Consider the following 15,337-nt stretch of genomic DNA (forward strand, 5'->3'; position numbering starts at 1 on the left):
TCAACACGATCCAGGCATACATAGACGACCCTAGCGTATCGAAAAACAACTACATGGACACGTTCTGCCGCGCACGATGTGTCATTAAATATCATCCAGTACTGACCGACGAGGGCGAAGTGCGACCACTGAATGCAGAAATGGCACCGAACGACATTCACGAGTTTATCGGCTATCGACTACCCGACGAATTGTACTACTACTTGATGCGTGGCCTTATTGGTCCTCAATCGATTAATACGCTGGTATCGGGTGTTCTTATTGAAAACGCACCCTTGGACAATGGTGAAACGACCGAATATCGCAACTTTTTGCTCGGATTATTGAGCATTCGAACGCAAACGCTCAGCTTGTTGACCCAGCCTCTTCATTCGTTCTATCAAAGCCGCAAAATCGCAAGCTACTTTTACTTTGATCCATCCAGTGAACATATCATGCACCATCACCCCAACTATAACCACTCGAACGCGGGCGGCGGTACCTCAGCACCCAATAGCAACGCAACTCTCCTAAACACCGTTTATGACAGTACCCGTTCATGGCATGTCACCCACGACTTTGTGGATGCTGAAAAAAAAACACAGAATGTGAGACATGGGAGGAGATGAAGGGAGGATAGAATAGGCCAAGAGGAAAGAAAAAGAAGCTTCGGAAGGGGGAAAAGTAAGGGGGCTCACTTGAAGAGAAAATTATCGAATTGAGATGCTGACCAACGACAACAACAATAACAAAATTGTCCCCTCATGATTCCATTTCTTTAGACCACTGATGTGGATATTGCATTCTGCATGAAAGCAACGGAGAACGAAGCAAATGCTGCAAAGACGATTGCTCGGACCCCTTCGGATAAGGTTATATGAAAGACTTACTGGAATTTCCTCATAATTCACTATGCACTAAACAGATGAAGGTTTTAAATTGTTTTAGGCCTTGCAGAAAAAGGACGAAATCGTGGCCAACGTGTTGTGGAAGACTTTGGAAATTCGAGAGTAAGTTTGGATCTAACTATCTCTTTCTCTCTACGTGATGTGATACGGAATGTGGATCTCACGAATTTCATTCTCTTTTGAAGTCTGTTGACATCGTCGAAGCATATCCATACACCCTGGGGCGAAGCACTCACTGTTGCGTTGGCAACAGCTGGTGGCAAAAACAAGAAACCCTCGTTCCACATGCAGGAAGCTTTGTTGAGTGCTGTGGAGCTGATCCGATTTGAAGTGCTAACCAACAAACCTTATGCAAAGACTTACTCGCGAATTACTGGAAATGGTACTACCACTGCTTCTATTAGTACGAGGACGACGATGACGATTGGATTGAATGTTATAACAAATGAAAGAAAAACACTGATGATGAATTACTTTTGTCAGATGCTGAACAACGACATATCAGATTAATTAGTCGGGCAATGTCATTGTTACCTATGGAACTCAAGGTACCCCAAATACGCGCGGGTCATTTTAGTTCTTGAAAGCAGGAGATACATGTGTTAGCAAGCAAGGAACTGATTTGTTTGATCCCGTCTCTCTTTTATCTACTTAGAACACACAATGGAAAGGACCTTTGGATCGGGACATGTTGGTATTCAACAGCTTTATCAAGGCATTGAACCGTAGCTACCGAAACCTTTGTGAAATGCTTGCACTATCACTCTTCTTAAACAACCTTGCCGAAAAAGAACGCTCGGATTACTTTGACATTGCTGACAGGTATTATATATCTCTTTTACTTTATGCAAAAATAGAATACCATAGTGAAGAGAGAGAGAGAGAGAGAGAGAGAAATCTATAGTTAAATCTTATTGTGAATCTATCTAGCTTGCCATACCAATCGGATGTGAACGTAGCTATGGGTTTGGTCAGCAAGTATTATTTGGAGCAAACGGTCAATGACTCGGATAAGAATGCAGCAGTATCCGCAACGGAATCTGCGTTCCCGGTCTGCAACTCAGTCAAGTCAGATTTGGTCCAGGCGTTCCAGTTCTGGGAAGGGTTGGTTGCAGGTATCCGAGCCATCAAGGACACTGTTGAATGTGCTAGTATGTTTTTAGAAGCAGATGAATGGTTACAATCGCGAAGACTCTAAAAAGGGCAAAAAAATACGCAAGACACTCAATTGAAAAAAAAAACAAAGCAAACTCTCTGGCACCCATTTCTTCTGATCTCACTTTGATGATGTGATTTTTTTTCCTTCTATATCATGGCATTGCAAGATTTACTACATACATGTCTATGTGTACGTTGATTGTGTTCCACCAGAAGATTTGATGCGTGGCATCCATCACGGTCTATATTAAAATAATTTCAATAGCATAGACTGTGATACAACATACACGAGAAGAAAATGCAATTTGATGTTGCTAGTGGAGGGCCACTGACCACTCTATACTGTGTTATCTCATCATTTTCGTGGTGGAAAACATGACATGCAGAATTTGAGACAGTAGAGGAGTATGTAGGAGGAAGGAGAGAAATTGACTGACGCAATCCCAACTCAGACACCCCTTAGTTTATCGTTGTTGTTGTTTTTTTCAGTCGTAAATGATATTGCATGATTGAACGACTACATAAACTAATTCAGCCGCTGCAAACGTTGGAGGTGATGATGACTACTATCACCACTATGTGCTGGGTTGAGTTCCTCACGTTCATCAGAAAAAGGACATATTAATGACATGAAAATGGTTGGCCAGCCAACATCAATCATAACTCCCTCATGCACCGGACGGATGAATGAGGTCACTTTATTTATCATTAATTATATATAAAAGCAATTCAATCGTACATAGTGTCGGCAGTCTACGAGGGGCAGTATGTAAATCTTTCATTATCTACATGATTGAGAATGTTTATTAAAGTGGCCATGAAGAAAGATCTGTTGGGTCGTGCATAATACGGGGCTCAAGATAATGTGCTCTGATAGATGCTGGTGAGTACGCTAGAAACAACAAAGACATCAATGTCATGTGGTCATTAAAAAAAGCCCTGGGATAAAGAACAGGGACGACATGAGAAATAGATTTGTAATGATGATGATATTACGCAGGAAAGAGAGCACGCGGCAAAGCAGCAGCAACAGCACCTATGCGCTATGAGCAAGCGCGGTAGAGTTGATCCGAATTAAACGTTCTGACAAACAAACCTTATGCAAGGTGTTCACTTTAAATGGTATGGTATCAAAAAGAAGCGTAAACAGCAGACATCTTTTCCCAAAATGACATGATTTCTTCGCAAAACAAAAAAACGTAAATTGATGGCTCAGCTCGTTTTTTTTTGTTCGCTATGTCTAGAATGATATTCGTGCATTCGACAATCCATCCGTTTGAATCAATGAAGCATTATTGTTTCTCAAACCACATTGAGTCCTCCAAGTGAAAGACAAGCGCGTTTAGTAGTAACGGTATCAAAACACCTCTGACTTTTCGGCCATGTAGCAATATCAGCCAGTAGTAATTCAATTTAATATTATAATGTATACTACAGTTTATACGTATTCACGTCAGTGAGGAGGGCAATTGGGAAGTATGCATTTAACATGCTACTATTATATTAAATAAAAGCACCTCTGTTATTGCTGCTTTTAACAGAGCATGGTTTGTATATGTGCTCTACGTTTTGTCGTTACTTACAAGATGTCAGTAGTATTAAGTGATTTGTTATCGACCACTAGAACCACAACTATGATGGCACTGCTGTGCTTTGTACGTCCGTATTGAAAGGTTATTGTTAGCTAACTCTAGCGGAACAACCGTATCACTTACTGAACATCACCATTCTTTTGCTACGCTATTACTTAATAATGTAGCAAAACAATCATAATAGCTTATCACATCCAAATATAAACATGTAAAAATAAACATTTGTACATAGTGAGAACATGCTGCAACCCCATCCCCCGAGAATTCACTTTTTTTTTATTTTTCATTTTCGCGCGACCATGGTAGTAGTAGTAGCAAAGTGGCTAAAACCAAGCTGTAGGGTTCTTTTTTATGATCTGCAAACATATTCAGCCCTTTTTTTCTTCCTCTCTGAATCGGAGATCTTCCTTTACGCTACCAATTATAAGGGATGGAATTTATTATTGGGGTATATTCTTCTTCTAATTATATTACGGAGGGTAGTGGCAATCAAGCTAACACATTCTCGATTCCCTGCGTCTTTTGCCGGGATCGCCAAAGAGCGGGATAAAGGATGGTAAATAAGCAGAGGGACAGTACTGGAAACAAATAGGTCCAGAATTGCATCTGCAAGCACAACAACAGGATAGTACACTGTAACTACATAACAACTTCTCTTGCTCACGTTGCTGTAATAGCTATGATGAAATTTGTATAACTGAGAGAGAGAGAGAGGGGATAAAAGTCAAGTTCAGATCAAAATGCATGCAGCAGGGGTCCAATTATTCTTTGCATGTTTGTTGTATAAGCTCGGCGCTCGACGGCCCGAATACGTGCACACACACACACACACTATATCACATTCATCACACATACAAGGCATACCTTATGCAAGCGTATAAATAAACCTTGGTTGCTGTGACCCACCGATACTGCTACTGATGATATAGATATATATATATATATATATATATATATATAAAGAGAGAGAAAGAAAGGACATATACATAGTACACGCCGCTTTTTTATAAACCCTTTTTTTAACTTTCTTTGTTGGATAAAAGATATACCCATCATGCTCAAAATGAAGAGCTGCTTGACAAGACTTCGCCGCAGGGTCGTAGAATGGCGCCATCATCACCATCCGTTATTCTCTCATACTTATCCAGCAGCGTCAAAAACTCGATCAACATCAGCAACAAGTCAGGATTTCATCAACATCTTTCCACAGCAACAACAACAACAACAACAACAACAACGGTCAATGTATTCATTCGTAGTTCCACGTTCATCGACACTTCCGCCAATGACAATGTCTACCATGTCAGATTTTGCAGACGCTGACGATGATGAGGACGATGAGGTGTATTACGCGCACTATCAAGATGTAACCCAACAAAATCACGATGAGGACGATATCATGGACGAAGAAGAACAAGACAATGTGGCGACACCTGCTTTATCTTCCACCTCCAATCTGAGCTCCAGTGCTTGCTATTCCAACTTTTATCTGAAGCTGCCTAATGGCAAATATATGGTACGCGTTCGAACGGCAGAACGTGTCATTATTGGATCGTACATCATTGATGAACATATGATTTAAATAATCGTCCTCGCTTTTCTTTCTCATTTAAACATAATTATATACGTACATATTTGTTTTTTTCCTACTGTAATAATCGTACGATCCTCAGTTAATCGTAAAAGAAACGGTCAAATCCTCTCCTCTTTTACTCGATGTTTCTCTTCTACTAGATAGATACATATAGAATTTATTTGTATTTTTTTCGTGTCATTACTATACAATAGCAATGGTAACTCTTTTTCTCTCTCTCTCTTCGTAACCTCTTCAAAGATTCGTTACATTTGTTGGATGCAAAATATGTTGATGGTTCATACTGTGAGGATGCTTAATCAATATGCACTTGCTATCATGGAGAAAGTGAAAGAGCGAGGGAAAAAGGGACGGTGTTAAAGAAGAGGTTTCTGTTTGACACGAGCAAGGATCAGATTAATGTTGCGGGCGTTTTACATTGGTTGTACATTCAATGGTGAGCATTGGGCAAGTTCTTTCTTGCTAATCTAACTATGTGCAACCAGCAACAGTATTCGAAGTCTGTAGAGCTACAATCCCAAGCAATCCGTCTGTCCCCATGTACCAAGGGAGGTGGTGGGGATTGTCAATAATCGAAAAACAAGCTACTGGTGACTTTGTATTACTCTATACACACTACGCATGTACTGTCTTGGCGGTAACAGCTTTTTGTTCTTAGTACCTACAAATGAGCATGTTGATATGGGCGCCAAAAAAGAAAGTTACTCCAGGCCCACGTATTACACACACCCCACTACTATAAAATAAACTCTAAATTCATAAAAGGCATGGTGATGGCGTAAAAAGTTGTCGGGTTGTGCTTACATTTAGGTTGCGCAAGTGTGACAAATGATCAGTGCACCTAACACCACAGATTGTTGTTGTTGTTGTTGTTGTTGTTGTTTTGCTTGTTATGTTTATAATACGATGTAACGTTTAATGACGAGGATGAAAGGACGAGCTTGTGTCAAATGATGGGAGGTACTATCTGTTACATAGCAATAAGATGCAGTAGTCGTGAGGATAACGAGAACCACATACTACAGGAACCATGGCAACAGAAAAGGATGTAGCTGGTGGCAATAGCTCCTCATTGTGCACCAATTGATTTCGCGTCAGGCCATGTGAGAGAGAGAGAGAGAGTGGGCGTTTCGTCGTAGCCAGTCCCTTTACTAAAAAAGTTAAAAGGCCCTGTGTGTTTTTGTGTTGGAAGAAGGGGTATAAGCGCCGGGAACGTCGTCATTGTGAAACAAGAAAATAGAAGCTTTGTGTAGCCGGTATCACAAAGCATGTCGCATGAATTTATATTGCGCCCTTTTCAAAGGGCTGTGATGATACATTGGTGATTGTTGAGTATACCTTGCCATGATTATCAAAAAAATAAAAAAGCCAAGAAAAAGGAAAAACCTGGATACAGGTTGTAGTATCATGGGGGCTTATCATAGCTTTGATAGCGAGGATGGGCACGGCTAGCATATCATTATAGTAAATAAAGTCGAGGAAGCGTTTTCTCTATCATCGGGACGCACTCGTCTATCCACAAAGTACTCCCTAAAAAAAGGCAATTCTTTTTTAATGCAAATCATAATTTATTGCAACCAAACAGATGACACGTGTGCAGAGCATTAGAGTAGTGGTAGTAGTGGTTGTAGTAGCGTCGGCTTCGAGTGACCTTTTATGGTAGAGAGCTCCTTGCTCCTTACATGCTCTTTTTATTTCTGTGTAAGAGTGCATTGTGAACACTATGTAGGAAGATAACAATGGAAAGGAAGAACATGTATAATTATGTTGCTTCCAGCTGCTGCTAATAGAAATATGTAGTGCTATTATTACGCTTAGGGAGGTGGACACACACACTATGTATACTTCAGCTATCATAAAATGTGTACAAGGATCAGCGAGACACATGTGTGATTACAAGCACAAAAGTATAAGCACAGATACTTCAGGGTTTTTTCTTTTGAGCGACAATAAAATTGGATGAAGATAGAGCAGGTTTTCTGGGAAATCATCGCTGTCGCCGATGCAGTTTGATGAGGAAAAGCTTCCTCTGTTCTCCCTTTGGGTCGTGCATGCAATGTGTACTGATGGTGGCTCAGTGTGTGTATGTATTTGATAGCTCTAGTCCCCTACAACATCCACAGTCCGTACCATCATCAGCATCATTATCATTATCCTAGATAAAAGAACGAGATTACAACCTTTTAGGGTATCCAAATCGTGGATCTCTTGCAAGCCAACTGCTTTGGGGGTGGGGGTGAGAGGTTGCGCATATATCTATTACTCTGATTACTGCTTTTTCTTTCTCTCGTTGATCGAGTCAGAAACATGTAATGTGTTCTTTTGGCCTGCAACAGGTAGCCTCGCTTAGTTGCTTCTGCATGACGAATGGTGGCAATGGGGGAAATGAGCGAGACTGGTCTTGACGCATATGTGTACAAGAAAGAGGGACTAGCGCTCATTGGGTAAAGGGCTGGTTCGGAATGTTTTGTGTGAAGCACAGAGTTTTGGCGTTTTGGTTGCCAAGTTTGGGTTTGCCTGTTTACATTTTATTTTTTGATGATTGCTGGTTATTATTAGGAGACAAAACTCCATTTCTCTTTTTTTTCTTTCTTCTTTCTCTCTCCCTTTCCTTCATCGTTTCTCTTTTCTGTTCTTTTCTTACTTACTTCTTGTACATTATCACTGCACTTCTTTATAATCGCATCCGTCTTTATTCTGTATACCACCATTTCATACATTAATCTCTACACACACACACACACACACACACACACACGCCACACGCACACACAACAACAGCAACCACGACCCACCTCATACCTGAAAATGAAAGATACCATGTCCACATCCTCCTCAGTCAGGTACTGCCGCTGCTGCGCTGTCTATGATCATTTGTTGACTCGTTTTACTCAAAACAAAAACACATCTTCTACTCTTTCTTCAGAGTCGCTGTGCGTGTACGGCCGTTAACAGAGCAAGAATTCCAGAACCAATGCTGCATCAGCTTTATACCCGATCAGCCTCAGATCACCGTCGGCAACGAGCAACGATCATTCACATTCGATTATGCCTACCCACCCATCGCCGACCAACAGCAAGTCTACGACACATCCGTGACGCCGCTGCTTCACAAATTCTTGGATGGCTACAATTCGACCATCCTTGCTTATGGGTATGTTGTTGTTGTTGTTGTTGTTGTTCTACTACCGTCACCATCATTTTGACACATATAACCACCATGTGCGCAGCCCCCCTTTTTTCATCGTATTTTACTCAAATACACTAAACTAAACGCCCTTAATTATATTGGTCACCACAGACAAACAGGAAGCGGCAAAACATACAGTATGGGCATCGGCCTAGACTCGCCATCCTCTGGAGGCATTGTGCCACGGTTCATTGACTCGTTGTTTGGCGAACTTGCCAAACGCCAGACGTCGCCTGAAGTGTACGTCTCCTTTCTAGAGCTGTACAATGAGGATCTCGTTGATCTTTTGAACCCAGCAGTCAAGCGTGGCGAGGGGCTCCATGTCTCCATTCGCGAAGATGCCCAAGGCAACATCTGCTGGATGGGTGTGCGTGAAGAGCCCGTGGCCAGTCCCAGAGAGCTGCTAGAGTAAGTTGTTATTGCCAGGCATAAAACAGTGCATTTGTGTATGCCTTACTAAATTTGGTCATCCATGCCAGATTGCTGCAAAAGGGTTCCATTGCACGTACCACAGCATCCACCGATATGAATCGCTCCTCCTCACGGTCACATGCCATTTTTTCGGTGATCCTCAAGCAATCCATGGATGATGGCAGCCGTCTCACTTCAAAGTTCCACTTTGTCGATCTTGCTGGCTCAGAACGGGTAAGCTATCATCCATCCCCATTCCTGCTTCTGTTACACACACACACGCACGCATTTATCCAGACATATTAACTGACATATTTTACGCAATTAAGCTGAAACGAACCAATGCAGTCGGAGACCGTGCCAAGGAAGGTATCTCAATCAACACCGGCCTGTTGGCTCTCGGCAATGTCATATCGGCCTTGGGCGACGAGTCCCGGAAAGTGTCCCACATTCCATACCGTGACTCCAAACTCACGCGCCTCTTGCAGGATTCTTTGGGCGGCAACAGCCAGACCCTGATGCTTGCATGCGTCTCGCCTGCAGACAGCAACTACACCGAGACACTCAACACTTTGAAATACGCAAACCGTGCTCGCAACATTCGAAACCGAGTCGTCGTCAACCAAGAGTTCAATGGCGCGGACCCGGCCTGTGTCGAAAAACTTAAAGCCCAGATCATCCGCCTCAAGGAGGAGCTCAGGGGCAATGACGAGTTCCTGCATGCAGTCAATGACGAGATGGACACGCTCAAGACAGAGGTCGTCGCAATGAATGGGACCCTGAGTCAGATGACCAACGAATTGGCTTGCACCAAATACGAACGTGATCGATTGAAAAAGCTCGTCGAGCAAAACTACGACCCCGCTTCTTATGGAGCTGTGGCTGACGCCGTTCAAGATGTGGAAGATAGTTTGGTGTCCGAGTATTGCCAGACCATTGAAAAACTCAGAGCTGAAAACGAAACGCTCAAGCAGCAGCAGCATCAGCAGCAGCATCAACAGCAGCAGCATCAACGACGCATGAGCAAAAGTGAAGAAGACGATCTGGCAACTTTGGTTGGATCTTCAACCAGTCATGAAGTGGCTGTGCCAGCAGCTACAGCCGAAAAGACACCCAAGGCCAAGAAGCGCCACAGTTATCGCTTTGGTTCGAAACGATCCGTGCGCGGCCGTCGTCGCCTGAGCGTCAACCATTCACCCAAAAATCAGCGAACCTCTTCGATGAACAATGTTTGGAAATCCATCGAGCAGGCCAAGGCCAGCTTGGCAGAAGAAACAACATTCCTCAAATCTGCAGAAAACCCGTGGGTCCGAGGCGTATCTGCACCACCCACGCCCGAAGACGACGGTCTGCTTTCAAACGACCCCAGAATTCTCAGTTTCGCAGACTCATTTGGCTCTGTTCTACCCATCTACGAACCATGTCGCAATAACAAAAACAATATCAACAACAACATGAAAAAAGGCAACGGCCTCCGTCGATCGAGCAAAGATCACCACGACAACACGCTACTGCTCACCAAATTACAAACATGCGTAAATGGCAAGCAGCAACTAGTCCAGCTTTTGGAAAAGTGCGAATCGCAACGCATGGAGCAAGTACAGCAATACGAGGCCAAACTAGCCGACGCACAGGCCAAAAAGAAAGAAGCTCAAGTCCAGTTCCGTCGAGACATGAGTGAACAGAAATCGCAATACGAAAGCCGGATCAAGAAATTGTCGACCGAGCTGTCGGTCCTGAAGCGCAAGCACGCACAGACCCTCACGAGCGCCGAATCCGCACGGACCAAGAGCAATGCCGTGATCCTGAGCCTCAAGTCGAAACTCGACAAGGCGAACCAGGAGAAGAAAAAGATGACCAAGCGCATCAAGCAAGACTCGGATCGTACACGCGAACGATGCAGTAGCTACGAACGCGAGATCACCAAGCTGAAGCGGAACGAGACCCAGGCTGTTGCTGCACGCAAACGGATCGAGCGGGATGTGTCCATGCACAAGGCGACCGCCAAGCGCGCCACCGAAGAAATGGCCATGCTGAGTGGCCAGATGAAACAGGTGGCGCTCCTGCTCAAGAAAATTCTGACGTGCGGCAAACTGGATCGACAGGTGCTGACCAAAGCCATGGCGTGTGCAAGCGTACGCGGCTGCATCGTACGTCAATCGCTCAACAAACGCGGATCGTTCAAACTGGCCTCGTTACAACAACGGGTGTTCCAAAAGAAACGGCTCATCCATCGCGCGCTGGCGCTGCACATCAAGAGCTGTCACAAAGAAATGCAAGACCTGTGCCAAAAGCGAGACCGGTTACAATGCGAGCAGAAGGAACTGTTAGCCGAGCGCGAGCTTGTGCTTGACGGTGACGATCCGGCAGAACCCCAATACATGGATGATCGGATCGATACGATCACCTTGGAACTCGACTACCTGGATTTCCAGATCAACCAGCTGCAACAGTCGCCCGAATGGTCGGATGTGGTCGATAAGGAGTTGCAGATCGATTTGGCCGATCCGGAAACGAACAGCCAGGTCGCGTATCAGGTCGCGCTCTCCTTGGTTCGCTCACTGGAGCCAGATGAGGCGCGTTTAGTGTCTGAGGCGCTCATGGATGAGGTCATTGAGCTGCGCAAGTTGCAGTCGACAAGTGTGATGGCCCGGTCGTCGGATATCGTCGTGCAAAAGGCCCAGCAGGCTCTGGTGACGATGCGACGCGAGCCCTCCGACCTTGTCTTGCTCAAAGCATTACAAGGCCCTGTCCACATCTCTAATGGACTTCTTTTACCGTCAACTTGTTAATCAGTGCTATTCTTCTCCCCTTTGTGTGTATATTTCTCTCGTTCTTTTTGATACCCCTTGCCTTTTTCGTTTTCCTGACATATATTTATATATATAAAACTATATTCTTTTTTTTTCTGAAATGCTAAAGATGTAATAATACTATGTAATGAGTGATTGCATGTGTGTTTTTTTTTCTGGGCGTGATGTTCAGAGGTGTGTGCGTGTGTTGTAAGCATCTGATAAAAAAAAAGTAGCGCAAGAGAACAAAAGATAAGAGGGGGAAGGGTGGTAGGATATACAACATGTACTTGTTATAATAATATTACACTACTATTACTACTACTGATGATGATACTGTTTCCGGTTTCTTTATTTTTCTAGATCCCTGTCATCCTTGGCATCGCGATGGGGCTGGTAGCTGTGGTACTCTATACCATTGCTCGATGGATACGATGACGGTGGCGAAGAGGACGGCGGGCGCGAATTGTTGGCAGTAGACGGCATACTATAAATGGGTTAATTAAAAAATACTTTAAAAAATTTCGTTCTATGAGCGTCTCGCACTGTTTACATCCCAAGAAACAAAAGTTCGTACCCATTGCTGTTATAATAATGATGGTGATGGCCCACTACGCCTTGCTGCTGATGGCGGGAATGGGTGTCGTTGTATGGATAGTAGCCGTAAGGGGCAGCAGCAGTAGCAGCAGACGGCGGTGGAGGCATGGTGCTACTGTTGTTGTTGTTGCTACTAGTATAGGGTTCTCCACTCGACGCCATTCTCGTATGTGCCATGTTCCATGCATCGCGTTGCTGATAGTATCCATAGCGTCCCATATCATGTTGTCCCCCTCCACCATGGCCATTGTACACATCCACCGAACCCGAAGGCGCTGAAATCGACCGGTCATGTGCGCGCATTACCACATGTTGCTGCTGGGGTGACGGTGCAGACGGAGGTGGATGAGGTGCATCAAACGACGGAGGCGGTGGGATCATTGGCAAGGACGGACTGTGTGGTTGCTGCTGCTGCTGCTGATGATGATGATGAGGATGCTGGGGTTGTGGATGGTGCTGGTGTGGTGTTGCTGGTGGCGGTGGCTGATGATGCTGATAATAGTAGCCATTCGATTGTACAGACTGTTGATGTTGTTGTTGTTCATGAGGGTGATGGAGATGGGGGGGATGATGCTGGTTGTGGTGGTGCGAATGGTGTGGTACTAGTGGTGGTGGAGGCGTTACTGACCTTTCATGCGGAAGATGAGGCTGGTGCTCCTTTTCTCTTTCTGAATGGGATGCCATTGATGATGAAGTAGCAGTAGTAGTGGTGGCAGCAGTCGTACCTCGAGCAGCAGCAGCCTGAGCCGCCAACGCCGCCGCAGTGCTTTCTTCCTCCTTTTCACTACTACGCCGTTCCGAGTAATGCCCCGGACTTCGACCGCGCACCACCAATGGGTCCGACCGAGTCGAAGCCACTTTAATCAATTTACCCGACGCCAACTTGGTATACAACTCCACCATCAACACGTAATACTGCTGGGCAGCCCTTCGCTTGCCATTGTTTGCCGTAGCCGACTTGAACTGGATCCGTTCAAACGTGGCGATCGACTGATCAATAGGTGACGGTGGTGCTGTCACTGCTGCTGGTGCTGACGACGACGACGACGACGATGTTGCAGCAGCGGCAGCAGCAGCGGCAGCAGCAGCCATGTTGCTCAACAATGCCAAGTCGCCACCGGGTTGGATCGGCTTGGGTTCCGGGTGCGATTGGGGGCCCTTGTCGCGCTTGGCAGTGTGCTGGATGAGAGAGATTTGCTTATCTTCGTCGAGAACGTGGGCAGAGATGCCGACCATGAAACAATTGACAGGATGGAGCTGATCATCTGCTTCGTCTCTGACAAGACAGCCTAGTTCGGGATCATGCTGATCATGGTAGTACAGCGGGTATCCGTGCAGATTGAAGGTGGTACTGACTTGGAAATAGTTGCGGCGGTAACACGTCCAGTCATTGTCCGCGGTAAAGAAGCCACGGTCAAACTTGGCGTGTAGTTGAGCTTCCAAACTATTTTTTTTGGAGCGGCTAGTCTTGTTAGCTTCTTTTTACCTTCGTTACTGGTACTAAAAAGAGAGAGAGAAAAGGAGGGAGGGGCTTACACTGTGTTTCGGTCAACGGCAAACAGGTTGCCCCGATACTTTGTTGCAGCGAATTTGGGACCAGGCTCGTTGACACTGTAGAGACAGGACGATTGACGCGTGCGCTTTGGCAGTTTGTCGACCTCGTGGTGCTCTTGCTCCTCATACGGTGGCTGGTGCTGGTGCTGGTGGTGTTGATGCTCGTGTTCGATGGGCGTTTGATGCACAGGCGGTGTTCCACTGACGGGTGGTGGAATAGAATGGCTGTTGCTGTTACTATTCGGCGTATGAGGATGATGCTGATTATTATGAGGATGATGGCGGTGGTAGTGTTCTTCTGCGGGCGTCGCTGTAGGCGTTGACGGGGACGAAGACGGACGAGGCGTAGTGGGCTGCGACGACATGGTGAAACTGGACAAGGAAGACAAGAGTGAGTGTGCGTGGTACGAAAAGAGGGATTGTTAAAATAAGGGGAGAGCGAGCGATCGAGCGAGGAGAGAAGAGAAGAGAAGAGAAGCGAGAGAAAGAGGGAAAGTGGGGGAAGTGGGTACGAACGAGAAACAAGTTTTCTTTCTTTTTGTACGACTTTTAAGACTGACTTACCCCGTATGAGGATGATGATGCTGCTGGTGGTGATAAGCTCGCTGCTGCGGCTGTTGCGGAGAAGACTCGGATCGTCGAAGATCTGGGCGCGACACAAGAGTGGGACTAGTCGTATTAGAAGAAGTAGAAGAAGAAGAAGAAGAAGCAGCAGCAGTAGCAGTAGGAGTAGCAGTATTGGAAGAAGGATAACCGTAATAGTATGACGGCCTAAAAGGAAAAGAAAAATGAGAGAGAGAAAGAAAGAGAGAAAGCACAAGGTGAGCTTAGAAACTTTGTTCCCGGAAAAAAAAAAGTTACGCCCCTGCGCGTGCGTGGGACAAAAAAAAAAAAAAGAAAAAGTGGCGCTATCATCGTTCGTTCCTTTCCACACACACACACACACACACACATACAACACACTCTCTCTCCCCATCCCACCCCCAACTATTAATTCGTGCTTCGTCTTCTTCTTCTTCTTTACGATACGTACGAGTAGTAGTAGTAGTTGCTCATGTAATGCTCGTTGGTCGAAGAAGACGACAAGCCATGCTGCTGCTGCTGCTGCTGTTGCTGCTGCACAGGGACTACTGGCTCGACAGCAGCAAGCGTGTTGTTGTGTTGCTGCTGTTGTTGCTGCTGATGTTGGGATGGGTGAATGGGCAATGGCAATCGAGATTGGCGTTGTTGTTGTTGTTGTTGTTGTTGCGAACACTGTGCGTCTCCCCAAGAGGAAGAGGTCCACTCCTTGTCATGCAGGTCCATTCACGTAGTACACAGCTTTGTGTCTCACCAACAGGGCCTTGTTACAGAAAGGAAAGCTGGAAAAAAAAAGGTTGTCGCTAAAAAAGAAAAAAAAACTCTTTTTTTTTGATTTAGCGGGTTGTAGCACCAACCAATCCGAATCCTTTGTTTTTGACATTCCTTTCGACTCTCCGCTGAGTTACTTCACTACGCACACGCACACACACACACACACACAGCAGAAACTGAAACAGAAACCAGTAAAAAGTGTGTGTTTT

At 45.1% G+C, this 15,337-nt stretch overlaps 3 protein-coding genes across 3 annotated transcripts; 1 reads left to right on the forward strand and 2 right to left on the reverse strand.

The window, feature by feature from the left end:
* Window positions 1-8,560: 8,560 nt before the first annotated feature.
* Window positions 8,561-11,624, forward strand: BDB00DRAFT_883407 (uncharacterized protein; the record flags this gene model as incomplete). The annotated part of the gene is made up of 3 exons (XM_053128231.1): window positions 8,561-8,829; window positions 8,901-9,066; window positions 9,162-11,624. 3 exons carry the CDS (start codon window positions 8,561-8,563, stop codon window positions 11,622-11,624), a joined length of 2,898 nt encoding a protein of 965 aa, XP_052978923.1.
* Window positions 11,625-12,041: 417 nt separating this feature from the next.
* BDB00DRAFT_427298 (uncharacterized protein) lies at window positions 12,042-14,351 on the reverse strand. Its single transcript, XM_053117346.1, has 2 exons — window positions 13,758-14,351; window positions 12,042-13,665 (listed from the first exon to the last, which is right to left on the reverse strand). Exons 1-2 carry the CDS (start codon window positions 14,138-14,140, stop codon window positions 12,174-12,176), a joined length of 1,875 nt encoding a protein of 624 aa, XP_052978924.1. The 5' UTR covers window positions 14,141-14,351; the 3' UTR covers window positions 12,042-12,173.
* BDB00DRAFT_427387 (uncharacterized protein) lies at window positions 14,238-15,237 on the reverse strand. Its single transcript, XM_053117347.1, has 2 exons — window positions 14,809-15,237; window positions 14,238-14,546 (listed from the first exon to the last, which is right to left on the reverse strand). Exons 1-2 carry the CDS (start codon window positions 15,078-15,080, stop codon window positions 14,336-14,338), a joined length of 483 nt encoding a protein of 160 aa, XP_052978925.1. The 5' UTR covers window positions 15,081-15,237; the 3' UTR covers window positions 14,238-14,335.
* Window positions 15,238-15,337: the final 100 nt, after the last annotated feature.

The sequence above is a fragment of the Zychaea mexicana genome (assembly GCF_025766255.1).
Source record: "Zychaea mexicana strain RSA 1403 chromosome Unknown BDB00scaffold_45, whole genome shotgun sequence".
Taxonomy (NCBI): domain Eukaryota; kingdom Fungi; phylum Mucoromycota; class Mucoromycetes; order Mucorales; family Lichtheimiaceae; genus Zychaea; species Zychaea mexicana.